The following is a 26,774-nucleotide window of genomic DNA, read 5'->3' on the forward strand; positions in this document are numbered from 1 at the left end:
TTGCTTGCTCAGCCTGCTTTCTTATAGCACTCAGGACTGCCTGCCTAAGGACGGCAGTGCACTCGCAGCATGGGTGAGCCTATCTATATCAAACATCAATCAAGAAAATGGACTACAAACTTGCCTACAGGCAGCTGTGGGAAGCATTTTCTCATATAAAAAGGTTCCTTTTCTCATGTAACTTTTTTTGTCAAGTTGACAAAACAAAACACCTCAAACCAAAAAAAAAAAAAAAAAAAAAAATCAAACAACCAAGCAAAAACTCTGAACGAGACACTCATTTATTTCTGGAACAAGTTATTTCATAAAATCACATTTTCAAGCTAAGACATTTGGTTGTTTTCTAACAATTATGCTGAACACAGTGGAGCTGGTTGTCGACCTCAAGCTCACCACTCATCACTCCCAACAGTAGCTAGAGTAGTTGATATAGCACCTTGTTTTAAAGTCTTATCTCTTCTGTTGCTATCTTTACTGGGTTCTACTCCAACTGACTTGGCTTCCTTCTTCTTGTCCTATTAATTTTCTGCTTGCCACTCACCCTTGGACATTTCAGTTATCATTTCATTGTGGTGGTCCCCAAGTCCACCACAAGTCCACAAACGAGTGAGCTCTTATCAAATTAATGTGACTCCCATCTTCCTCCCCAACTTTCCCCTAGAAGCAACCATATGAAACCTAATGAAGGCTGCCTCAGGGGAGATGGGATGGCAGCAGGGTTGGCAGAAGAAAGTGGAGGGCTTTTCCCATGCTGCATTTAGTATCTTTGACTAACTGGAACTGCTGAATGTCACATGCGTTTTGGTTTGACCTTAGGACTATGAACAGTGGCTACCTAGCCAGGGAGATGTTCTCCTTTTAAATTTAAAAGTAACCTAATAAGTACTGTAATAATATCTCCTTGGGTGTTATGTATATGTAGATGTCAATATATACAGCATAAATATACACAGAAATAAAAACTTTAAAGATGTTTATGGTAATGAAAAATCTAAACCATTTTAAAAGAAATATATGTAATTAAATGGTGTGGGATGCCCTTTTGTATGCTGTGAACATTATTACTATGGGTTATTAAGGAAGCTGATTTGGCCAACAGCCAGGCAGAATACAGCTAGGCGGAAAATCCAAGTGGAGAGTACAGGGAGAAAAAGGGCAGAGCCAGGGAGTGAGGAGCCTCCGGAGAAGCAAGATGTGAGGTAACAAGTCATGAGACTTGTGGTAAAATACAGAAGAACAGAAATGGGTTAATTTAAGTTGTAAGAGCTAGTTAATAATAAGCCTAAGGTAATAGGCCAAACAGTTTGTAATTAATATCAAGCCTCAGAGTGGTTATTTGAAAACTCGCAGGAGGAAGAGAAACCTCCAGTTACAATTAAATCTTCCAAAAACAAATTTTGCAGTAGTAAGTGTTGGTTTTTGTTACTGCAATTTATAATGCAAAATATAAAAGAAAGCTTTCTAATAATTTTCTAAACATTTATTGCTTTAAATCATGAACCCATTTATATATTCCTATTTTTCTTTTAAAAAACCATATAACTACTATACTACTATATGAAGTCAATGATCATTGAAAGTTTGAAATTCATTTCTTTATTTTCTTTATTACTTTGCTGCTTTTCAGCATGGACAGACATTGTCGAGTCTTCTGTTCACACTGTTCAGGAAATATGTTAGGAAAATACAAGTTACTTATCTAGTTCAGGAGATGCAGGGGTCATTTCCTTGTGTTGCCCTCCCAAGGTTCATCACCACTGGTTAAGAATCCATGTGTCATCAGACAGCTGGAACCTTCCATCAGACTGACACACTTTCTGTCAAGAGTGTGGTGGCAAAGGGAACTCTGTACACACCCAGAAAAAGGGCTAGTTCCAAACTGAGTTGGCTTGACTGACCATTTAAGCAAAGGTAATATCCACAAAGCTGGTGATACTGCGGGAAACCAAAGGACCAACAGAAACAGCGTGGCACAGAGCAGGCACTTAACCAATACTCGTTGGATAAACGTGAATAAATATCACTGAATACAGAATCTCAGTAAAAGAAAAAGGAATGATGGATAGTATTTTAATACAAATATAATTTCCTTATTGTATGAATATTTTAAAGTAAGCAAAACGGTATGAGTTTTAATTAATACTGTATTATTTCCGTTTTTTGCATTGAATTTGTGAAGGACTTTTTAAGTCAAAATTTCTCTTTATTTCAACAAAAAGGCCGGGCGGTGGTGGCACACGCCTTTAATCCCAGCACTTGGGAGGCAGAGGCAGGCGGATCTCTGTGAGTTCGAGACCAGCCTGGTCTACAAGAGCTAGTTCCAGGACAGGCTCATAAACCACAGAGAAACCCTGTCTCGAAAAAAAAAAAAAAAAACAAAAAAAAAAAAGAAAAAATTATTTCAACAAAAAGGTATAAAGTAAAAAAGTAAAAAAAAGATCAGTGGATCAATCTTAAACATTTATGCTTAAAATCTCAAAGTACTGAAAAATGAATTACCTTTTTGTATTTCTTAAATCAAATACATGGCTAAGATTACAGTGTTCACTCTGACTGCAAACCACTATCACTCCCTCATTATGGTGGCTGGCTACACTGGTTAAAATGGACAACAAAAGTTTTAATATTATTTCAATATCTAATACTTATTTCAAAAACATGTTGTAAAAAAGGCTGGTTGTGATTTTTAGGTATATTATAAGGGTAATCAGCATTAGAAACAAATCTTAGAGCAAATTTGTCAAATATTGTCACAGAGAACCTATTCAATAACAAAAATCCCTTCTATGCAGCTAGCCTACAAAAGCATAATGGCAAAAAAGACTTCAAACATATGTTGAATCGTATTTTGCAAACAAAGAAAACTCACATTAGAGCTGGATGCCACTAAGGTGCCCTGAGAGGGACTTTTGTTTTACACAACAGTGCCACTCAGTGGCCAAACTATGGTAGCAGAATGGAAGGTAAGGCCAGAAACATGGGTTTTGGGAGAGGGCTGTGACAATAAAGGAAGTCTGGGTAGGGTGGTGTAGCAGGTGCCAACAAATGAGAGGGAGAGTGAGAGAGAGGGAAAGGGAAAGGGAGAGGGAGGAAGGAGGAAGAGAAGGAAGGTTGTGGCAACTGTACCTTGGAGGTCAGTTAGAGCCTGGACAGGAACAGAGATCTGAGCACTGCTTCCTGTAACTACGTCGCCTAGATTTCATAAGAGAAAATAATTAGATATCATAAAAGGAAAATAAAGAATCTTTTGTTTTTCATACTAAATGTTGTAATAAATTTACGATGAAATTACTAAAAATACAGAACAGGAAATACAGTGAAAGTTTAGGAAACAAGAAGTATTTTAAAGTAAATAATGTTGCTAACATGGTGTTTCCCTTTGAAGATTCTCTCCTGTTTTGGCTAAAGGGAAAATACACAAGCTCCAACTACACTAGGATCAGGAAACCGCAATGATCACAAGATTTCTGAATAGATTTTATGGTATGACAAATGTTAGTGTGAATTTTTAAAACATTTCTTTAATAGACTTATTCAAATGGAATTATACATCATTTATTAAAAGGTATTCTTTTGAAACTGATTTCTTTCTACATCAGGAAATACTTTAAGCTGAACTTTGAAGCAAATTCCTAAGATTTATACAAGCTCTAATTTCAAACTTACCGCATGCGTTTACAAATGTATCTGTGAACTGCATAGCTTTAACTTAACATCCTTTTATAGGCAATATTTCATTACAAATTAGAACCACGGTACATGGTCAAATCAAAAAGGAACAGTTGTAAACACAGAAAAGAAGCAGAGGGGTGGGGAGAGCACATTTTAGTGACCCAGACAAGGAAAAAAGAGGAGCATGAAAGGAGGTACCACCAAGAGTAGAGGCACACAGACACTGGACTTTGAGCTTTTTTTTTTTTTTTGTTTCTTTCTGGGGTAGCAGTGTTCAACAAAGAGCATCTTCAGAATAACGCCCTGGAGGCAGCAGTGTCTGAAGGTTATTTGGAGCTACCTAAGTAAAAGGATTCAAGTCTTTTGAAAGGCACCACTAGATATCCCAAGTATAATCTTTAGTTTTTCTATTTCATACACACACACACACACACACACACACACACACACGCACACACTACTAGTATATATAAATTTACTAATATATAAAATTACTAATTAATATACTACATACTATATATTATTATTATATATTATATTTTTACTATTATATTAGTACATAGTATATATTATTATATTAGTATACTAATAAAAATTGACTTTAAAGGAATTAACATCCCTTAGTGTTCTGGTGACCTAATGCACTGTGATTTGCAGCAAGATCTCATGGTGACATTACATAATTTCTATCAATTAAAAGAACAAACAAATGTTTGCCTATCTCCAAAATAAAATTTGTTCACAGGAACATATTCCAAAGAAGTCTTAAAGTAGAAATGGTTACAACCTGACTTTTCTTAATACAGTTAACTAAGCTGACTGATAAAGGGTGGGCTTTTCGAGTTTATACAAGCTACCCATTTTGCTACAAAGATTTTCAAAGATCTCTTGCAGTCTATGTAGACATGGAGATTCACTTTAATATAAATCTTACTGAGAAGACGAAGGACTAGCTCTGCTGCCTTTTTCTTCGGTGGCTACACAAACTACACCATGTACTTTAAGATGCACATGCATGGGTCTGGGCAACACAACTTCCATTTTACAATTACAAATAACCATGGTCTATAAAAGTCACAATGTTTTTATCTTTACAAACAATCACATTATCTCTCCTCAAAGGCATGAGGTGGATGGTTCTATACAGCATTAGACTGCAGACAGGTTGCTGTGTTCAAGAGCTGTCTGTGAGGGACAGCACAGCAGTGTCTGTGGGAAACTGGCACCACAGGCCAATGTTGGAGGAGTGCTCTTTCAATGTAAAGTTAATGGATATAATTGTCCCCCAAAGCACCAAAGGTTTTCTGAGCTTGCAGACTTCCTAGGCATCAGTGCAGAAATATTGTTTTAGGTGATCAAACAGTCAGAGCTTCAGGGGTTGTTTAGGGTTTACGAGAAGGTGAATAGAGGAAGGTCATGAGGTAAGCAGTTTTCTCTATCTCTGTACCTGACATGGTTTTTGGGGGAGGGTGGGTACTGACGTGAGAATAATGAGCCCAGAACAAACTAGAAGAGCTGTTAAAACAACAACCAACGAAACAAAACAAAAAACCCAGCAAACAAACAAACAGTCAAACAAATGAAAAGCAAGGGCCATTCCTTTAGGCCAGGGAGCAGTTACAGATGCTTCAGTGATACTCATTCCAACAGGGAGCTGAAGCTCTGCTGTCTCCTGACAACTGGGGAGTTAGTTTTCACCAATTGTTCCATCTCCACGCACTTCCTTTCTCACTTATGTGATATTAATACTTGACATTTCCTTAGAGATACAACTTTATATTTCTATAGTCATTTGGCTTGGTTTCTCAGAAAATTTAAGCTAAAGCATTAAGAGATTCTCTGACTGATTTGCCTGCCGTCAGTTAGAATTACAACAGACTAAAGCTTGTTATCAAAGCAATATTGAAATCATATTTGTTTACAACAATAAAACAGTACAATTAAGAGATATATAAAATAACATTCATTTCCATTCTGAAAGTGGGCATGTCTCTTGGCATTAAAACACATTTTCAACATGTTAATGATTTGATGTCTCCTTTTCTTTAAATCATGTGCGACAGTTCTATATGAAAATGAGAAGAATGTAATCTTAAATGAGACATTCTCATAGACGGTAAACTGAATATTCTAATATGCCTTAAATACTAAACATATAAAACTTAGTATTTCACATAGAAAAAAACAGAAAAACTAACATGATGACAGCAATGGAGGCTTCAGATGTACATACATGTATACACATGTGCAATGGAGGCTTCAGATGTACATATGAGTGTGCACATGAGCAATGGAGGGCTTCAGATGTACATATGAGTGTGCACATGAGCAATGGAGGGCTTCAGATGTACATATGTATGTAGACATGAGCAATGGAGGGCTTCAGATGCACATATGTGTGTGCACATGAGCAATGGAGGGCTTCAGATGTACATATGTATGTAGACATGTGCAATGGAGGGCTTCAGATGCACATATGTGTGTGCACATGAGCAATGGAGGCTTCAGATGTACATATGTGTGTGCAAATGAGCAATGGAGGGCTTCAGATGCACATATGTGTGTGCACATGAGCAATGGAGGCTTCAGATGCACATATGTGTGTGCACATGAGCAATGGAGGCTTCAGATGTACATATGTGTGTGCAAATGAGCAATGGAGGGCTTCAGATGTACATATGTATGTAGACATGAGCAATGGAGGCTTCAGATGCACATATGTGTGTGCACATGAGCAATGGAGGCTTCAGATGCACATATGAGTGTACACATGAGCAATGGAGGGCTTCAGATGTACATATGTGTGTGCAAATGAGCAATGGAGGGCTTCAGATGTACATATGTGTGTGCACATGAGCAATGGAGGGCTTCAGATGTACATATGTGTGTACACATGAGCAATGGAGGGCTTCAGATGCACATATGTGTGTGCACATGAGCAATGGAAGGCTTCAGATGTACACATGAGTGTACACATGAGCAACGGAAGGCTTCAGATGTACATATGTGTGTGCACATGAGCAATGGAAGGCTTCAGATGTACATATGTGTGTACACACGAGCAATGGAAGGCTTCAGATGTACATATGTATGTAGACATGAGCAATGGAAGGCTTCAGATGTACACATGAGTGTACACATGAGCAATGGAAGGCATCAGATGTACATATGTGTGTACACACGAGCAATGGAAGGCTTCAGATGTACATGTGTTTGTGCACATGTGCATGGCGTCTATCACCAGGGACTAAAGCCAATTTATACTCCAATTTGTAAAACCTTTACAATAATTTTGTATGTGATAACCTTAAGCAAAGCATACAGTTGTAATTTTGTGTTGACATCACCATTGTTATCGATACCACTAAGTACTAAATGCTGCCATTAACATAGTTATTCCTGTAAGATATGACTCAAGTTTTAGTCAGGATGTTTACTGGACAGAATGGCTACAAACTGCTGTGCTTCTGTGCAGCTTTTGTCGCTCTGTTTCTATTTCTTACTTCCAGTGTACAGTCAATATTCCACAGGGAAAAAGAAATATAGTTGTTTCTAATTTGCTAGGAAAATAGGGGCCTAGCATGAAAAATAAGGGTGAAGGCTCTAAGTAAGAATGTATAAGGCTCTCTGAGGGCAGAGAAGGGAGTACTGGACAGGACAGGGAAGCACTGGACAGGCCCTGAAACAAGAGGGAGCAGCCAGAGTGCTCAGGACAGCGCCTTCCTCAGCAAACAAGGTCCATGGGCTCCATCATTCCTTGGGTTTACCTGCTCTTATACCCAGTCTATGGCTATACCATTTAGTGCATGGACTTGAATGCTTATTCTGGCTGCTTACGATCTTGTTCAGCCTTTTTTCTCCTCAAGATTCATATGTAGTCCTTAGCAATCAAACAGGTGGATGAGATGAGCAACCACAAACTCTGCTCTAAATCACTGCCTCGCTGTGAATGCTGTGACTAGTCCATACAGCCCAGGTAACTATGAGTCTTCTGAAAGCATTTCCTACACAGTCAACTGATGAGCTGTATGCTGAGACAGTTCATGCCATCATATAAGACGGGCACCTATATGACAGAAATAGAAACCACACTGTGACAATATGTTGTCAAATACCTTCTTAATCAAGAATACAGTATCTAACTTCTAAGTTAAAAAGGATCACATACAACAGACTTTTTAAAAACTAAGTTTTTATGGATTTCTGCTTCTGGGATCTTGGTTTCTCAAAGGCAAGTGAGAAAATCTTCAGGTTCTTTGGATTTACTGAAATTGTTTCCTACCTTTGTTCAACTGTACCGGCATGCTTTCAGATTTCATCAGCCGCTGCTGCTGTTGCTGCCGCTGCTGCTGTTGCTGCTGCTGTTGCTGCCGCTGCTGCTGCCGCTGCCACTGCTGCTGCACATGATGCCTTGGGGCTTCCTCAGAGGTGGGGATGGCAGCAGAGAAAGAGCTGCTGCTGTTGCTCCCGGGCACAGGGCCACCCAAGCTGCCTGGAACCGAGGCTGGGGAAATCAACTTTCTTCCAAAGTTAATCAGGCTGTTGGAGACCTTGTGTATATTCAGGGGAGCACCTCTGGCATTGGTCCTTTGAGATGAAAAAGGGAACATCAAATGAAGTGGGAAAACATCTAACTTGTGGGATAATGCCATTTCACACATTCCCCTGGAATAAAAACAACTTGTCTAATCCTGGGAAAAGCTGTTTACTAAGTCAGCTATGTAAAGAAGTACGGACCTAATGTGACCACAGAACAGTAATGTGGCTTATGGAAAATGAGCCGCATCATTCCTTCCTTCCACAGGACACACTACACGCCAACACTGTGCTAGCTTCTAAGGCTGCCGCTGTTCAAGCAGACACACGACTATAAAAAAGAACTATGTGTTAGGCTGACTTTCTTAGCTGAGCAGCATACCTGACACTTAATAACTTAAGGAAGTGGGATACGACAGAAAGAAGGGAAATTAGGACATAGGAAGGAAAAACGCCTTTGCCCTGTGCTTGCTTGATGCCTCCAGCAGCTAAAAATCAAGGATTCACACCATTTTCTAAGCAGCTTTCTCTTTTCCTAAGTACAAACTTGTAATTTTCTAGGACTCTTGATTTTACTTTGTCAGATGATAACCCATCCAAGGCATCTCTGCAGCCACATGGAAACCGTCCGTCAACCACAGACAGGACGGATGTGAGATGTACTGTGAGAGCCACTAACACAGTCCATACGGCTAATGCTGAGACTCTTAATTACAACCTTCCCCTTGAAACTCATGCCCTACTGACGAGCATGCCTTATTCTTCTCCAGAGTGACTCTTTTTCTCTTAACCGCCTTGATTAAATCCACAGCACAAATGTTTTTTTTTTTTTTTTTTTTTTTTTTTTTTTTTTTTTTTTTTTTTTTTTTAACAAACCAGAGCTCTTCTTTGAGAAGCCTGCCCATACTCTGAAGTGAGTCTTTCTTTACCTTATCTTTTATCGCTGGACTTAACATCTATATGGAAATCTCTCTTTTAATAAATCCCAACTCCATCTCATACTGGCTTTTTCTGAAATTCTTTTCTGGCCTCAAGACAAAGATTCAGCTTTACCTGAGTTGTGATCTCTAAAGTTAAGGCTGCTGAGGGTGACAATGTGGAGCTGACTAGAAGACATATTTATTTTGGCTCAGGGTTTAAGTCAACAGGTAGCTGGTTCCATTCCTTTGAGACTCAAGACAAGGCAGACTCACCATGGTTGGGAGCCTGCAGAACAGAGCTGCTGACTTCCTGGCGAGTAGAGAGACTGAGATATGAAGAGTTCGGCATGAAACTCCTAAGAATCTATTATCTCCAACAATGTGCTACTTCCTACTGTCATCTTCCAATCATGTCATCGTATTTGTAGTAGGAGGGGGAGAGGGCTGTGTTCTGCCGCCCGGCTAGCTTATCCCCCGAAATAACCACATAGAAATTGTATTAATTAAATTACTGCCTCGCCCATTATTTCTAGCCTCTTATTGGCTAACTCTCACATCTTGATTCAACCTATTTTTAATAATCTGTATGTCACCACAAGGTCGTGGCTTACTGGGAAAGATTTAGCATGTCTGACCTGGCAGCTTCATGGCGGCTCTCCCTGCCTGCCTCCTTTCTCCCAGCATTTAGTTCTGTCTACTCTGCCTACTTAAGTCTGCTGTATCAAAAGGCCAAGGCAGTTTCTTTATTCAACCAATGAAAGCAACTCATCCTATACACCACATATTAGGAATCTATGATTAACACACTGAATAAGGAGCCCTCATGATTCAGTTACCTCTCAATGGCTGGATATACCAGTCAAGCACCAAGCTAGATACATGGAGATATTTTTTTTATTTTTATTTTTTTTTAAATGCAACAGATACTTTATTCTTCAATGCAAATTACTGCATTCACCACAAGCTGAAGGAGGACACATAACTCTATCTGTATATAGACATATATATATTTGGATTTATGGAAGACCAGTGAGACATGGAAAAATCCAGCACCCCAGCAAGTACAGCCAGGAAGGCAGTCACCTCCGTGGTAGGACAGGTTTAATGAACTACAAACAAGAAAGAGGGAAAAGGAAGGAAAAGAATGTGCAGTGAATTTAAGACACCGTAAAACTTAGAAGACATCTACTGTTCAAGTATAAACTCAGTAAGGACTTGGCATAAATTGAAAGGCAGTTGCTGAGGTACACCATTATGAAATAAGTCTTAAAAATTTACAATTCTACCTTCCAATTTTCTCAGAGAAAAATGCGGAAAGAAGGTGCACAGACTGTAGGAAAAAACAAAACAAACAAACAAGAAAAAAACCCAAATTTGTTTTATATTTTAGTGATCCCAAAGAGCATTCTAGTTTTTTTAAACTACAGAAAATTGGTGATATTTTCACATTCATGGTGTTTCTATCCAGTTTCAGTACCCACACTGTGTGAGGAAAATTGTTTTACCAATGCAGGAGGAACTCTTAACCCAATTGCAATGTTAGACTGGAAAAAATTTGGTAGTTAGTGTATCTTTGAGGTACCATCAAATCAGGTTTTTTTTTTATTTTTAAAAAATTTTTAATCAGTATTGTTTTTGGAAATCATATACTTTGAAACGCTTGAATTAATAGTCTCTAGAGGACAGTCTGAGAACACATACCCTGTTGTTTATATAAATACATGTTTTTGAGTAGCAAGTTCAGTCATGAATTGTTGACTCTGTCTACATGGAGATATTTTATATCCAAATCACATTAATATAAAAACTATATACATATGTGTATGAGTTAAACTTGCTTTGTGGAATCTCACACTATCTTCCTTGCTTTCCATGGTTTTCTAGGATCTGGTTTATAAATGTGTCTGGCAAAGAGAGAGAACAAATCAATATTTGTTATATGAAGCATTACTTCCTAGATGATTCAGTCTGTACTGTATCTCAGGGCTATTGTCCTCAAGACTAGTCACGCTGCCTTTCCCTTCTCCCAGTCTCCTTGGCAGCACTGGTAAAGCACTTCTCCTTTCCAGTGCAGCTACATGCGTGGTGGACTGCTGTCACTCAGTTCTGGGATAAAGAGGAAACACTGCCATGCTTCCCCCTTCCACAAAGTTTTCTCTAATGGCACCAGCTCATGTTATGAGCTGGGTCCTCGAGGGCTTACATTGCACTGGAGAAGAACTAATCAAATTTAAAAGGGTGATAAAAGAAGATTCATTTACTTATAACTCAATGCAGTGTAAAAATAATTTAATAAAATTAATTCAAATGATCCCTCTTGTATCAATTTCATATTTTGTGGAAGTGAGGCTATACAGTAGGTATACTTGCTTTTCAGCTTTTAGTGGCTTCCTAATGAAGCAGGACATACTCAATTTCTACACACCTTCTCAATCCATGTTGACTGAATACAAACAATGAATGAAATAAAAAGGACTCGTCAGATCTAGACTGCAGAGATTCAGCAGCCTGAACACAGGCCTATGCCTAGTTAGTGAGGCACAAGAATGGCTGCCATGTTCAGCTGCATTTCAGTCTTGCTTGTGTGCAAATCAAGATCCATAACTCAAAGATATGAAGAAGTTTATAATGTTGTTACCCCTTTATATAAACAAAAATGTACTAGTCAAATTCCCATATTGCCAGTTGTGAAATTTATATGCTGATACAAGTACTAAGAAACAGCTCCAGCACTATCAAGAGAGTGTGGCTAATGTACCTTCATTACTACTAATAACCACAAAAACATATAGATCAAGCTTGTGCTGAGAGATTTTTCTTTTCATCTGAATAGCTTTTAAAAAGATGAGCTTCTTTTTAAATGTTTTTGTCTTTTTAAAAAACGCACTTTTCATCTACCACTCAGAACTTCTAGAAGCATATTTTCTTTTCAAAACAACTCTTGAAGGTGAGTGCTTTTTAAGATGTAAGTAATAGCAAACCATGTACTTCTAGGAAAAGCCTGCTTTCCATGGCTTCTTTTCAAGGCATGACAGTTTTTACATCAAAGTTATTCAATTTAGCGCGGAATCAAGTAGCAATATCCTTCACCTGAAGTAATAAATATCTTGCCACAGTATTTGTGGCTGTGGAGTGTACTAGGCATGGGAATCACTGTAGTTGTCAGGTTTGAAGGACAGTGGGGGCTGGTAATGGAGTGTAATGGGCAGTGTTGAAATAAACAGCCAGAGGAATGAATCTGGAGTTAACAAGACGTTGATTAACCACATCCACATGACTGAAATCTCCATGGGTGTTGTCTACAGTTAGAAAAACAGCAGAACACAAGAGATACTTTAACAGTGCCGAGTGCTTAGACTGTTAGACTTTTTCAGCAGCATGGCATTTTCTGAAGAAACAAGAATCTCTCTGAAACACTTTCATCCTAATTCAGCTCTGACAGGACTATCTGGAACTGTGTGACTCTGGTGCCTTCCTACCTTCCCCATTCCCCACACAGTTGAAAGAGAGCTAGAACCTTCATCCTCTTAAGTGGCACAGTCATGACCCAGCATCTAAAGCTTTAAACAAAGCCAAACAAACAAAACACCCTAAAAAAGACCTCTAAAAGCCAAGCAAACTTTGGTTACTGCAATAACTTTAGCACAATTTCTTTAGATTCTTGTTTATATTTTTGGAAGGTTTATTCTCAATTTATTTTAAAGTATTCCCTTCCTCTGCATTCACACCTGCAGTAGTTATTATTATTATTTCTTTCTACTACTGTTCCCTTTCCCAAGGTTGAATGTGTGGTTTGTTCATTCGTTGCTCATTTACTCACTCATTCTTCCTCTTCTGTCTTTCCAATAAGAGCATTTAAAGGTATATATTTTCATCTGATGACATTTCCACTCTCACTTTTCCTAAGCCTATCGACACAATTGTTGTGTAGGTACATCTTACATTTTCAGATGGCTATCTATGCTTATGTTATTTTTTGAGTAAAAATAGAATTATCAGAAGAATAAAGTGTGAAAATATTCTAGCTTTTTAAAAGTATTACAAAAACTACAAATTGGAAAAATTGTTTGGTTTAGACAACTTTTAATTTTTTTGTAAATTAGTTGGACCTGGATAGAGTTTAAATAGTGACTATGATTCATTAAAAAGTCACATTAGGGTTAGTGAGATGGCTTAGTGACCCTGGTTCAATTTCCAGCACATACATAGTGGCTCACAACCTCTGTAACTCCAGTTCTAAGGGATCTGACATCCTCTTTTATTCTCTACAGGTACTAGCCATAAATGTGGTACAGACAACATGGCACATAAACACCATACACATACAATAAAATTTAAAATTTAAAAATTAAAAATAGTGAACATCGAAACCCCCAAACTGCCAGTCAACAAATGTAGTAAGAAATGAAGAGGAGTTCTCAAAAGAAGAAATACAAGTGGCCAATAAATATTTTAAAAAGTGTTCGACATCTCTAGTTATCAGGGAAATGCAAATAAAACGACTTTGAGATACCACCTCACCTCAGTCAGAATGGCACCCGCCAGAGATCTGGCAACTAACGGTGGCAGAGGGCAAACTAGAACAACTATTATGGAAATCAGGACAGAGAATCAGTATATAACTTTCTCAAAAAATTCACACAGAAGCATCCTATGGCCTAGCTCTATCACTCCTGGGCAGAGACAAAGGACTCCAGCCTACCACAGAGCTATGTGGGCATCAGTGTTCACTACTGCTCTTTGCATGACAGCAAATGGAACCATCAGCAGATCAACAAGTAATGAAGATGTGGTGCATGTGCAAGATGAAATTTTATGAAGCTTTAAAGAAAACTAAAATCTGCAGGAAAATGGATGTATCTGGAAGGTAAAATACTAAGCAAGGTGACCCAAACTTAGAGAGACAAAAACCTGAATGCTCTCTCTCCTGCCTGGATCCTCGTCTGTAATGCAACTGTGGGTTCTGTGTTTATGTGGGTGTATAAATGCAGGTCAGAGTTTTAAGAAGACAAAGAGAGGATAAAAGAAAGTGATGAGGAAGAACATGGGGTGGGCAAAAGGACAGGGACATGAAGGGGGTCGAGATGGAGTAGGAGAGGTTACAAGAGGTTAGGGGTAGGAGGACGAGGAGGAAAGGAAGTCTTTCACACTGTTCCCAAAAATGCCTTAATGCTACTTAACACCTTGCATGCAAATTAAAAATTATATTACTTTTAAGTGAAAAAAAATCCAGCAACTTGTTTTTGGTGTAGAGACAACCTCTGCTTTGCATTCCTGTACATTGCTAGTTTGTTATCAGTCATCTACTCTGAGTAGATATGAGTTATAGCTCATATTTATTTATTTTATTCTTCTGCACATCAACTGCTTTGGAAATTTAAGACAGTTAGTTGCCAGATAATACTATTTTATATTGTTGTAATGTCTTTATTTGCATTTACAAACTCTTTAAAGATAATTCTAACATTTAAGCTAGTACTTAATATTTTTATTGATAATTTAATATATACATACAATGTTTTAATCAAGCCTACCCTATTCCTTCTCTTGCACTTCCTTCTCGTACATCTGCACCACCGTTTCCTCCCAATTTCATGTGTTCCTGTCTTTTTGATTCACTGAGTGCACTTAGTGCCACCAGTATATAGTCTACATGAAGGGCCACCGACTAGAGGATAGGTACACTCTTAGGAACTGTATCCCTGAAGAAAACGAACTCTTTCCCCAAGCAGCCATCAGGTTCCAATAGTTCCTGAGCTATTTAAAAAGAATGACATTTAAAATGAACCCAGTTTCAATTTTAAGCATTAAAATTGCAAAAGAAAGGCTGTAGAAATGGTGCAATGATTAAGAGCACATTCTTTTTGCAGAGGACCTGGGTTCAGTTCCCAACACCCAACATGATGGCTCACAACTGCCTATGGTTCATTTCTAGGGAGCCTGAAGTTCTCTTCTGACTTCTGTGGGCACCTGCATAATGTGGTGCACACAGACTCACACAGGCACACAAGAGACACAAAATAAATAACAAATCCAAAAAATTCCTAACATTTTCAAAGAGATGATAAAAAATCTTTCTTCTATTCATCATGATTCTTTGTATAAGAATCTCAGTATGCTTACAAGGAAGTGTGTTAAAAAAATCAGTGTGTACACACACACACACACACACACACACACACACACACACACAAAGAACAACAGGATAAATAGGTAAAATAAAACCAGAAGGACAGAAAAGAAAGGATACATAGTATATTTCATTTGTGGGAGAAAGATGTTGGAACTAGGGTATAAACAAAACCTACAGTGAATATCTGTTGAGTGTTTCCCTATAGCAAGTCTCACTTGCCAGCTGATATGAGTGGGTGAGTAACAGCTGCCCTTAGTTGCCTTAGAAGATCTTGGGCAAAAAGTAACAGATGCCAGGAAGGATGATGATACTTTAAAAGGATGAACTCTCAAAAGATACCGGAACAGCAGGCAGAGAGAAGACAGCCTGACAATAAAGAGTGTCCTTTGGAAGGTGGTACCAGGCAGGGCTCTCCCTGGCAAGGTCAGGTGGGAGCAGCGCTCAGCAGCTCGGGAGTCAAAGTACAAACACTCTAAGCTGAGGTAAGAATGAGAGACCAGTGTGTCTGTGACCTACGAATGGAGACAAGGGGAGGGTGGGAGATAGTGGCACACTTATTCACAAGACTGGATAACTGATGGCAAAAGGAAAACTCTGGAAGGGCAAAAGTGGCAGTATAATATGAACTGCTGTAAGCCGAGATTTCTTTGGCTGTTTCATGAAAGATAGTCTAGTGGGCAAGAATCAGAAGGGTCTTCAGATAAAAAGACCTTATGTAACAAGTGAATCTAATATTTATCTTTTAAACATACAAAAACTAAATACCTGGCATAAAGAGGAAGAAATTTAAATAGATGGTTAGTAAGATTCCTTAGGGCAAGGGTTTGAATATGACTGTTATACAGGTGCCTCTATGCTTAAATAATCATATCCAACATTCAGTAAAATTTGTTGAATTAAATGAACTAGTTACTAGTTGTGAAACAAGACTTAGACAAAATGAATAAATAGAACAGAGCTCCAGATAAGTCTCATGGGCTATGACACTGGTCTCATAATTTCAAAGCTGGGTAATTTTGTAGTAGTGTTTCTCTGTTTCTACTGTTGTAATAAAAGGTTCAGGTTTAAGTTTAAAAGTCAGCCTCTTGTACATTTCCCCAGCTCTTAAGCTACCATTTCCTAAGTGGCAGTTGTTTTAACGCAGAACATGCTGTATGTACGCACTCTATAAATATATATTTAGTCTGCTGGAATTCTCAAGAAAAGTTAACATTCAGGAAAATGTTTAAGAAAAAAAATTTGGACAATTTGGCAGCATTTATCATTGCTAACATTGTTTTCTAGAGTAAACTCTGAAATTGCATTCTAATTTGAAATGGTTCTGGTTTGACAAGTTAACTCTTGAGACATCTAAGTATAGTATTATGAAAAAACAGAACTGTTCATCAACCCTTTATGCCAATGTTAATTTCTTTTAAAAGTATGATTTGAATGTTTTTATTCCTACAGTGACCCTTAAGAGTTCTGTGTGTGCAATCGCCGATCACAAAGGATGCATTTATAAGCTTATTTTGTAGTGCTAAAGCCAACTGGGAAATGCAATTTTAATTTTGTTACTGAAATAATTTAAAAATATATCATAGAACTGCCTCTTTTCATTCAACAGTGAAGATCCAGAAAGAGATTACACCAAGTAGAAACTATTTAGGTTTATTAGTACTGGAAAACTGACGCTGAAAACTTAAAAATGTATTCTTTTGGTATATTTTAAAAATTTCATTTCATAGTATTTATTCATTGTACATGATACTGTGTTATAAAAGGACATTTCCCATGCAAGTATATGCTATACGTTGAGTATATTCCCCCCCATACCGCCCTCTTCTCCCTTTTCCCAGCCCTTCTGTGGCTAAAATAAAAAATTTAATTGTATATACATGCAACATTTTCTTTATCCACCTATATGTTGTTAGACAATTAGGTTAGCTCCATAACCTAACATTACAAATAATTATACAATAAATATGGATAGGCAAGTATCTCAGTGGCATGATGTTCTGGAGCCCTGCAGGTAGGTAAATGCTCAGGAGTGGTACAGGTACATCATGAGGTAGATCTAGTTTTAGTGGTCTGGGGACACTCCATACAGATTACTATAGTGCTTGTATTAATTCATATTACCACTGTTAACAAAAATATGTTTTATGATGCTGAAAAGAACTTAGGAAATTTATTTAACAAAGATTCATTACACACCAGTCTTGGCATGCTAAATCTAGAAAATAATCCTCATGAAATACATAAAAATTCTTGATGACTTCTGATACTGTCTATGGGAAGGGACTTACCGGCTTTTATTCATAAGGTCTGCTCCCCGTGCCTTGTAGTAATCTAAATTGGGGTGGAACTGGTAAGTTACAGGCCTTGGATTTCTCTAAAGAAAAATGAATACAATAAATTAAAATAAAAAGACATGAATAAGGTGACCATTTAAATGTTCTATACATATATAATAAGACATAATAATTAACATGCTTCTGTTCCAACTGGTTCTTTCTTGGCTAATCAAAACTGAAAAACATCTAAACATATCTTATTTTTAATGCGTGTGGTTGCTCAAATATATCACTGTCATTAGACTGGTTTTGATGCTTTAAGTTACTTTCAAATATAATTTTCAAAATTGAGATAAAATTATATCAAAATTATAGTAAAGTTAACGCAAGCATGAACAATCAAAAAAGGCTAAGGGACAAGGTGCCCAGAAAACTGAACTTTGGAGGAAAAAAAAAATTATGAATATTTGATGCTCAGAAAACTCAATATGTCCACTAGATGGCATACTGAATCCTCCTCCTGAAATGAATTATTATTAATTATTATATTATTTGGTTTTTTGAGACAGGGTTTCTTTGTAGCTTTGGAGCCTGTCCTGGAACTTGCTCTGGAGCCAGGCTGACCTTGAACTCACTTGCCTCTGCCTCCCGAGTGCTGGGATTAAAGGCTTGCACCACCACTGCCTGACCCAAAATAAATTCTTTTAAAGTTAACAATTTCTAGGTCATCTAATTTATGAGTTTAATAAGTGCCCAAAATATGTCAGACAATGGAAATATCAGGATGACCATTAAACTGACTAGTGAAAGTAAAAACTGCTCCTTTCTGCCATTTATTTTTATTTTATTTATTTATTTTTATTGAAGAAAAAAAAATTTCCGCCTCCTCCCAGCCTCCCATTTCCCTCCCCCTCCTCCCACTCCTCTCCCCCTCCCCCCACTCTTCTCCCCCTCCCTCTCCAGTCTGAAGAGCAGTTCGGGGTTCCCTGCCCTATGGAAAGTCCAAAGTCCTCCTCCTTCCATCCTGGTCTAGGAAGGTGAACATCCAAACTGGTTAGGCTCCCACAAAGCCAGAACATGAAGCCAAGTACAATGGCTCTGGGTCTTGATCCTACTTCATTTATTTTTATTTACAGCGTGACAAAATAAAATCGTTAGGTTTAGTGTGTCCACTTAAATTTGCAGCTACTGTTTAAACTATATTAATTATTTAAATGGACCAACCTCCTCACAAACAAATAGAAACATACTTACATTTTACAAAATTTTAATATATTCATGCCATAATTTAAATGCATAGCACAATGTCTAACATGTTAAATTGTATACATTCCCATTAAATGTTTTATAAACTTCTAAATGTTTTCTACTGTCCACCCAGGCATTTAATTTAGGGAATACCTAGGTCTTTAAAATAGGGCATGCACTCTTTTCTGAAAGATCTAGTTAGACACAACATAGCTGAATTTTATCTTCATAGGAAATTACTGATACACTTAGATATCCCTTGGAGACATAATTCTGAAACGCTGATGCACTTGTATGCTGGTGTGGGGTGGAGAGGGAATATAACTGTTAAGGTTAAATAGTTCGAGATTCATCAAGCTAACATGCTGCGTCTCACTAGCTATGACAGACAGACCTTTTCTCTTCTGTTGAGAGTATTTCCACAGCTAAACCTGTTCATAGCTCTTCCAAGGTAACCCTAATCATCTGGCAGAAATGGCAGTCCTGTGATTTAGCTACAGTTACTATCTCACTGGTTTGGTATTCAACACAGATCTGTAATAATAAAATCTGAATTGCCTTGATGAAGATAACGGGTGCTTCCATGGTGACCATACTATTACATCTAACTGTAACTTTTCTCTGTCTAGGAATTACATTGGTAGCTGATGACAACCTGGACCCAAGTATAACGGGGAAATAAAATAGAGGTTAAAGCCCTTGACAGACTGATAGTCCACTCATGATCTATTTTAAAAAGTGACTTCTACAAGACTATAATTCATGACTGATTCTGTTCCTTATTCTCTGTGCCCGGAAAAGCATTTTGTTTTTGTTAATATAAAAGGCTTTTCTATTCTGACTTTCAACAAACTAAAAAAGGATCATGTTACTTTTGTCAGAAAATAATAAAAGAGCAATCCCATGGAGCAGTTTCCTGAAATGAACTTCTTTATAAAGACATGAAGTGCTGCTCTATCTAAGCACTCAAGGCCGTGACTAGAAACAACGATCTGACTGGAGCCTACTGAACTCCTAGAAGCCCTGCTAGGGTCAAAGGGAGGTAGTTTAAAGGACTGCAACGCTGGGGCCAACATCAAAAAAGTCAAAAGATAATGCTGATATGGAATAATTACATATGAAATACCAAAAAAGGAATTATTCTTCAAAGTTATTAAAAAGGTGTGTTATTTCTAACATATAAACACACACATAGAGATAATCTGAACAAGCACTATGAAAAAATATAAGGTGGGGCACAAGACCAAAAGTTCATTGATAATTAAAAATTATCTAACATAAACATTTAAACACACACACACACACACGAAACAAATAAAAGTAAATGCAACCATGGAGAAATTTATTAATGAAATACTTTTCATTCTTTATTTAGGAAAAGTCTTTGAAATCCAATTTTATATTTCACACTTAAGACATGTTTCAAGTCACACTTCAAACACTGAACACCACATGTAGCTTGTGCTAACTGAGCAAGCAGAGAACTGTACATCTGACACAACTAAAAACCACTGCATAGCTATAAACATCATTGTATGTACATCAGCAGCAAAAAGAGCATGGGTACTTTAACACAGTAAAATTCATTGCTGTAGTTTTGTAATTTACTTCTGTTTTTCCCCTTTAATTATTAGTTTATCTGCTTTTAATGTGTTTTTAAAAATCAAGACATTTTTGGAATACTCTTACAAACAAAAACTGAATTAATAAACTAGACCCAGAAAGGCAAATGTATGTTCTCTCTCAGCTGATGTTCCTAGCTCCAAATCTTCAGCTGTGAGGAAGTAGTAACTGGAGAAACTAGGAAAGTAAAAAGTAACCATTGTGGGGGTTGGGGGAGGGGGCAAAAGAATGGGGAACAGCAGGGTTCAAGAGATCTGAAGGGATAAACAGGAAAAGCAGAGAAGATTTACATAGGGATGGGGAGAAAGGAGTATAGAGTAAGGATGTTTGAAAAACTGTAAGTATGCTATTAACTGTCTACCTAAAAATACCTATAATACATGTAAGTCTCTGTTTACATAGTTTAAATGAAATCTTTCCTCCCAAGAGCCATAAACTAGCTATCAAAACGCCAACACCAGGAATGTGAAATCCTCTGGGCTGTTGGCCAGGGTTGTTCCAACACATCATACACTTCTGCTTGGTTGATCCCAGAGGTGAAGGTGAGTCCCTCTTGCTGAAGGCGCTATGTACTTCAGACACAAGACTCAGAGGAACCCAAGCTGGATCTGACCTGAAAGCCTCCTCATCAAGGACTAGGTTTCATGGTCCCTGAAGCTTCCAAAGGAGAGAAATAGCCAATAGTCCTACCCAGCCATGATGCCTAGAAAGCACAATGACCAGCATGGTGCCGTAACCCGAGGAGTGCAGTAGTGGCACACACACCTTAGCCATAACCAACAGCTCTCTAATCAAACTGAAGAACTGCTCAACAAGAAGGAAACTGTAGGAGCCAGCCATGATAAGCTAAATATGAACAGATCACCCAAAGGAAGTTCTTTACTTTCAACCATTATCACCTGCCAGTATAGGACTCAGCCATCGATAAGTTTAATGGAGGCCTGAGTCTCAGTAGTTTACCCTGAAGTAATACCTGGTTGCAGAAAGGACCACAAACTAAGATTACCTGAGCACCACCCAAGAACAGACCATCCAAAGAAAATGCCTAATGTTCCAACCCACTGTAGATAGGATCACCTTCCAGCACACTCACCGGGACAACCCTAGACAAATGTCAGCCAACCATGGGTCGTGAACCTCAGAAATCCCTCACCCCCATCTTTACTACTATAAAAACCCAACTCTAACTGAGCTCAGGGCTCTCTGGATATTCCAATATATTGGACATGCAGAGAGACCGAGTTTGCAAACTTGCATAAAATAAAGGCTCTTTGCTTTTACATATGGGACTCAGTCTCCTTGTTGGCTTTTGGGGACTTTGCGGATTTAGGCATAACAAAAGCATGTCTTATACTAGTGAGAGAGCCAGGCCCCAGAAAACCCCTCATCTGTAGCCCTACACAGATCCTGAAAGGCTCAGCTCTAAGCCCCACCCCAGTGAAAGAAACACACCCTGAAGATGGGACCAGAGTCTCCGAACCTAGAGCCAAAGATATTTGCCCTGATCCCAAAATTAGGGTCAAAAAGGTAAAAAGAATTAATGAAAGAAACAGTTTGGCCCCAGAATCTGAGTCATCTTTGTCCCACACAAAACCAGCCAATCCCTGAGCAGGGAAAACTGGACAATCAATGAACCCCTGGAGGCTTGGAATTCGCCTCAGGCCTGGAAAGCTCCCTTATATCATAGGGACAGCCAATCACAAGCTCAGAGGCTTCTCCTTTGTTCACCTCTGGGCTCTCTTCTGTGCTGTTTTTGCTGCTGCTGCTGCTGCTTAGGACAGACGGGACCCAAATTAACTTGCAAGAAAGACTCTTTGTTTTTGCATTGGAGTATGTCTCGTGGTGGTGATCTGGGTTACTGATTTTGAGTGTAACATTAGAAGCCTAGCTAACTATTCAACACTGGTGAATGCTGGTTGCTGAAAAATTTCTGACCACCACTTTACCTAACAACATTCTTCTACTTGTCCTTATATTCACAGGTAAGTGTAGTATTTACCCATCATCAAGAAAACTCTTTGAAACAGATGGAAACCATTACATAAACCTACAACCTATTAAAATGCAGAGTTGGGGAGCCAAGTCCTAACTGATACATCTATAGCACAACTCCTACATCCTCAGGGATCCTTGTGGAAGAGGGGATGAAAAGACTATAAGAACCTGAGGAAAAGGAAGCTTGTTGTGAGACTGTATCTCCTTAATGTCAGAGAAACTATACCCATAAAGTCTCACAAAAATTGGTTATGTAAACATAACCTGAACAAGAATCAGTGAAGAGCACAGAAATTAATTATCCACTACCAAATGGTCAGTCCTAGAAATAGACACATAAAAGTAACATTATGTAGCCTGAAAAGATAATATTTATATATTTAGTCTCTCTCTCTCTCTCTCTCTCTCTCTCTCTCTCTCTCTCTCTCTCACACACACACACACACACACACATATGGATAGGCTACGACAAGAATGTCTTGCAAACCAAGTGACTTACAGAAGCAAAACTGGTAGCACTAGACATCAACGTTTTAGAAGGAAAACCATTCCAATAAAGCTAAACTGAGCAGTGAGCTTCTGGCTTTCCAAAATGCTTTTGTTACTTCAGCAAGATGTCCAAACAACTTCCAAAAGGCTTCAACTAAAAGGTTTTCAAAAAGGAATCAACTAAAGATTCATCAGGTATAGTTAGTTAGTTTTCCTCACTTTTTAGGTCTTCATTATGATAGTTATATACTCCCTAATGTAATTCCAGCCAAGGGAATTGTCTCAGAAAAATAGGACTTTGAATGCTGATCAATTAGTCCTGTGGTGCCTTTTGTAAGCTCAATCTGTTTGTAGTATGTAATGCTCCTTCCCTCTTACCTACTCCATCCATGACAACACCATTTCAATACCTTTCGTTTAAACTTAACTTTTTATGGCAGTATACAAATATTTACATGCTAATCCACAGGAAGAATAACTAACTGTAAGATAATGCAAGAAGTGCAAATAAGTACCAGATGCACACAAAAATCTCCCTTGTTCTAAGCCTAATAAAAATCAAGTTCATACAAAAGGTCACTACAAACAGTATTGTCAACTCTGATGTTCTCATTCTTGCCCTTCATTTGAAGATGATTATCTTTTTCTGAATTACCTTTGAAATTCTAGAAGGAGTGCTTATCCTCTTTTGAATAGCAGAGAATCTTTCAAAGGACTTCTATACAGACATGTGAGAAGTGCAAAGAACAGAGGAACCATTTTAGGGATACTGGTCTTAATGTTTCATGTTGAAGACAGGACCAGAAGAAGGGAAGCAACAGTGAGGCATGTACTCAGACTGCAGTCCGCTATTTAGCATCTGGAAAATGAGTCAGTCACACTCTTGATTTAGTTTTTCCACCTATGAAACTGCAGGAGGAATTCAATGACATTATAAACGTAGTATGTCAGGCACTTGACAAAAGCTCAAGAGAGATGGGAGCTATAATGGCCTATGACACTACTGAGCACTGACACACAGGACAGACTTTGACCCAGAAGGCCAATTTAACAGTATGACAACCTGAAATCTGTGATATTTCATACTTCTAATAATTACAGATAATCTCACAACAGGTTCTGTCAAACAGTATGCTCACAGAGACATGCATAATCGTGGCATGCATGCATTCCCATGCATGCAATGGGATGTACCACACCCATTTTGTATGTGGAGGAAAACGCTGTCTTATTATTAGATAGCAGTACATACATTTATAAATTTTTGAAAAGATATGAAATCATACTGTTCAGTATTTGTTAACTTATGAGATTTTAATAATTGTAGTGGTTACCTACAGTACATCCAATGTATTGCCATTTTCTAGTCGATTTGCCATGATTTGGAAAAAGTTGTTTAGTATTTAACAACAACAACAACAACAACAAAATTTTATGTCTGTAACATAACATGGGTCTGGCATGAAGAAAATACCTGGCAAATGAATTACTCAGTTTTCTTTCTCCTAATTTCTTGCTACCAATCCTTAATTTTCATAGCCATGCCAGATTAGTAAAGGGGAAAAATAAGGCTCCAAAGGAGGAACAGCACTGCAAAAATATGTGGAAAGTTTTTCTTTGATGAAAAATGATAGCTTTATTTTAGTGAATATGTTATAGCTTCAATGTTAGGGAAAAGGCAACTGTCCTTTAAAAAAATGAATTGCGCAGCTGTCTATAAGCACAAAGCTCTAGGGGAATTCCTCAGGACCCCAAAGGCAAAGCACTCCAGAGTTCTACAAACATGTGCTGCAGGTGTTTATGAGAGGCAGGTGGGAGAGCCTCTGCCATGGCAAAGAAGGGAGTTTAATATGCTGTGACTGACATAGCCTCCCCACATCCAAGTCAGAGATGCATGCTAAGAGCCAGTGGAGGTGGCAAAGCAGCTTCTCCCAACAGCTATCCTGGTAGTGCCAAGCAAATACAGTTCTTTTCTTACAGTTTTATAGAAAACAAACACTACCAATCACAAAAATATAAAACCAGACCAAAGCAAACTAAACATGTTTTAGAGCTGGAACAAAGAATAGCCTGAAATGGTGATCACTATCCAAGAGATAAGGATGAAGTATTGTTGCTTTCATTTAAACAAATATTCCTAAGGAGACAGTTTGTTGTAATATCCCCTCATTGGTTCACTAGGCAGCATTAGATTTATCATAATTCTCCTAAAGCCTAAGATATTTCTATATTAAAATGCTAATTGTGCCTTTTCTTTCGCCTGTAATTAAAGCTGGAGAATTCTGTGGTCTGCTATTCACTGACTGCTAGAGGGTTCACAGAAGGTCTCACCTGATGACTGCACAGACCCACCATCAACTACAAATGTAGTGATCAAACAGGCAGACGTTAGAACCCCACACAGTCAGAGTTCTTACACACACACACACACACACACACACACACACTACTGTAAATGTGTGATAAATTTTATAACTTATCTCCTTCTCTGTCATTTACCCAGAAGTAGAGTCTCATTACATTACTTGTGATTGAGCACAATACTCATTTAATATAGTAATAAAATATATGCTGAGTAGTAAATCAAGATATACCTTCCCCATATAAGAAAATGTGAGCTGATTTCAAATGCCTCTATACAATACATTTATAATACATCAGATTTTGAAAAGTAAAATCTAGTTTTTTTGTAAGCATCTGAAAATCTAAAAGGTATGAAAACAATGCATCTGTCAAATTAAAGATTTTCATCTGGGGCTGAAGAGATGGCTCAGAGGTTAAGAGCACTGGCTGCTTTTCCAGAGGTCCTGAGTTCAATTTCACCACCCATATGGTGGCTCACAGCCATAGGTAATGAGATCTGGTACTTTCTTCTGGTATGCAGACAGACCACTGTATACATAATAAATAAATACAAAAAAATAGATTTTCATCTAAGAAAATAAGGGACATAAAATTTTCTAATTTGATAGTATGTTAGACTATTAACTCATCACCAAAATGAAAATGACCTCTTGCATATACTAATATTGCCTATATATTTTGATAGGAAGTACCATTTTAGAAATAGAATACGAATATATTATGAATAGTGAGCATTAAAAATCTTAGAGCAATTAATAAAATGTAGGTAAAAGATAAAGTTTAAAAAACAAGAACATAAAACCAACATTAATTGGACAAACAGACACAAAACCTCTGAACCCATGGCAGCCTCATTTTATATGGCAACTAAAACAAAATCTCTAAGGAGACATGCCCATCTCTCCCGGCCGGGGTCTCAGATGGCAAGAAGCATTTAAACCAGCCATGACCTCCCACAACAGACACCAGAAGAGGACCAGTTTTTCTTTTTTCTAATGTTTATGTTTTTGAACTCAGCATGCAGGCAAATGGCAGAGAAACACACTCCCCAAGTGAACTCTTGTCAGGAGCCAATTTCCTCCTAAAATCATTACAGGAACCATCACCCTGGGGAGTCTGCAGAGAACCCCACACCCATAATTGTGTTAGGAATCGTTTTATTAACAGAGCCTACCCCACACCCAAATTGGTTGTTAGTGGAGAGCTATCTGTTAGCGGAACCCATCCCACATTCCAAACTATCTAAAGATCTAGGTGTGTCAATTCGTGACTTCTTGGCCTACAGTGACCTGACCGAAGATAACCTCCTGCTTACATGACCAACTCGGACCATGTGACCAACGTGAACCACGGGGCAAGAGCCCAGGCCCCTGTGCCCATCCCCCAACTCTTTACCCTATATAAGTTGTACCCTGTCTCTAATAAACTGAGGCTTTGACAAGAACCCCCGCTTAGCCTCCTTCCTCTTTCCTAGCTCATATCTTCCAGGTAGTGCCTCTCCGTGACCCTGGAATAACT

At 38.1% G+C, this 26,774-nt stretch overlaps 1 protein-coding gene across 5 annotated transcripts in view; it reads right to left on the reverse strand.

Moving 5' to 3' along the window:
• The window catches only part of Tbc1d5 (TBC1 domain family member 5), a 452,807-nt gene that overhangs the window by 81,948 nt on the left and 344,085 nt on the right, over positions 1-26,774 (reverse strand). For 4 of the 5 annotated variants that reach the window (XR_005974648.1, XM_041656297.1, XM_041656296.1 and 1 more), the window contains 3 exons: positions 17,550-17,635; positions 7,955-8,259; positions 3,127-3,192 (listed from right to left, as the gene is read on the reverse strand). Coding sequence is in view for 4 of the 5 variants with exons in the window: in XM_041656297.1 (XP_041512231.1) it covers positions 3,127-3,192; positions 7,955-8,259; positions 17,550-17,635 (457 nt within the window). In the remaining variant the exon portion in view is untranslated. The remainder of the gene's footprint in view (positions 1-3,126; positions 3,193-7,954; positions 8,260-17,549; positions 17,636-26,774) is intronic. The other variant, XM_041656299.1, reaches the window with a different exon arrangement.

Source organism: Microtus oregoni, unplaced genomic scaffold, assembly GCF_018167655.1.
Source record: "Microtus oregoni isolate MIOR12 unplaced genomic scaffold, Mior012 000007F_ref0000211, whole genome shotgun sequence".
NCBI lineage: Eukaryota > Metazoa > Chordata > Mammalia > Rodentia > Cricetidae > Microtus > Microtus oregoni.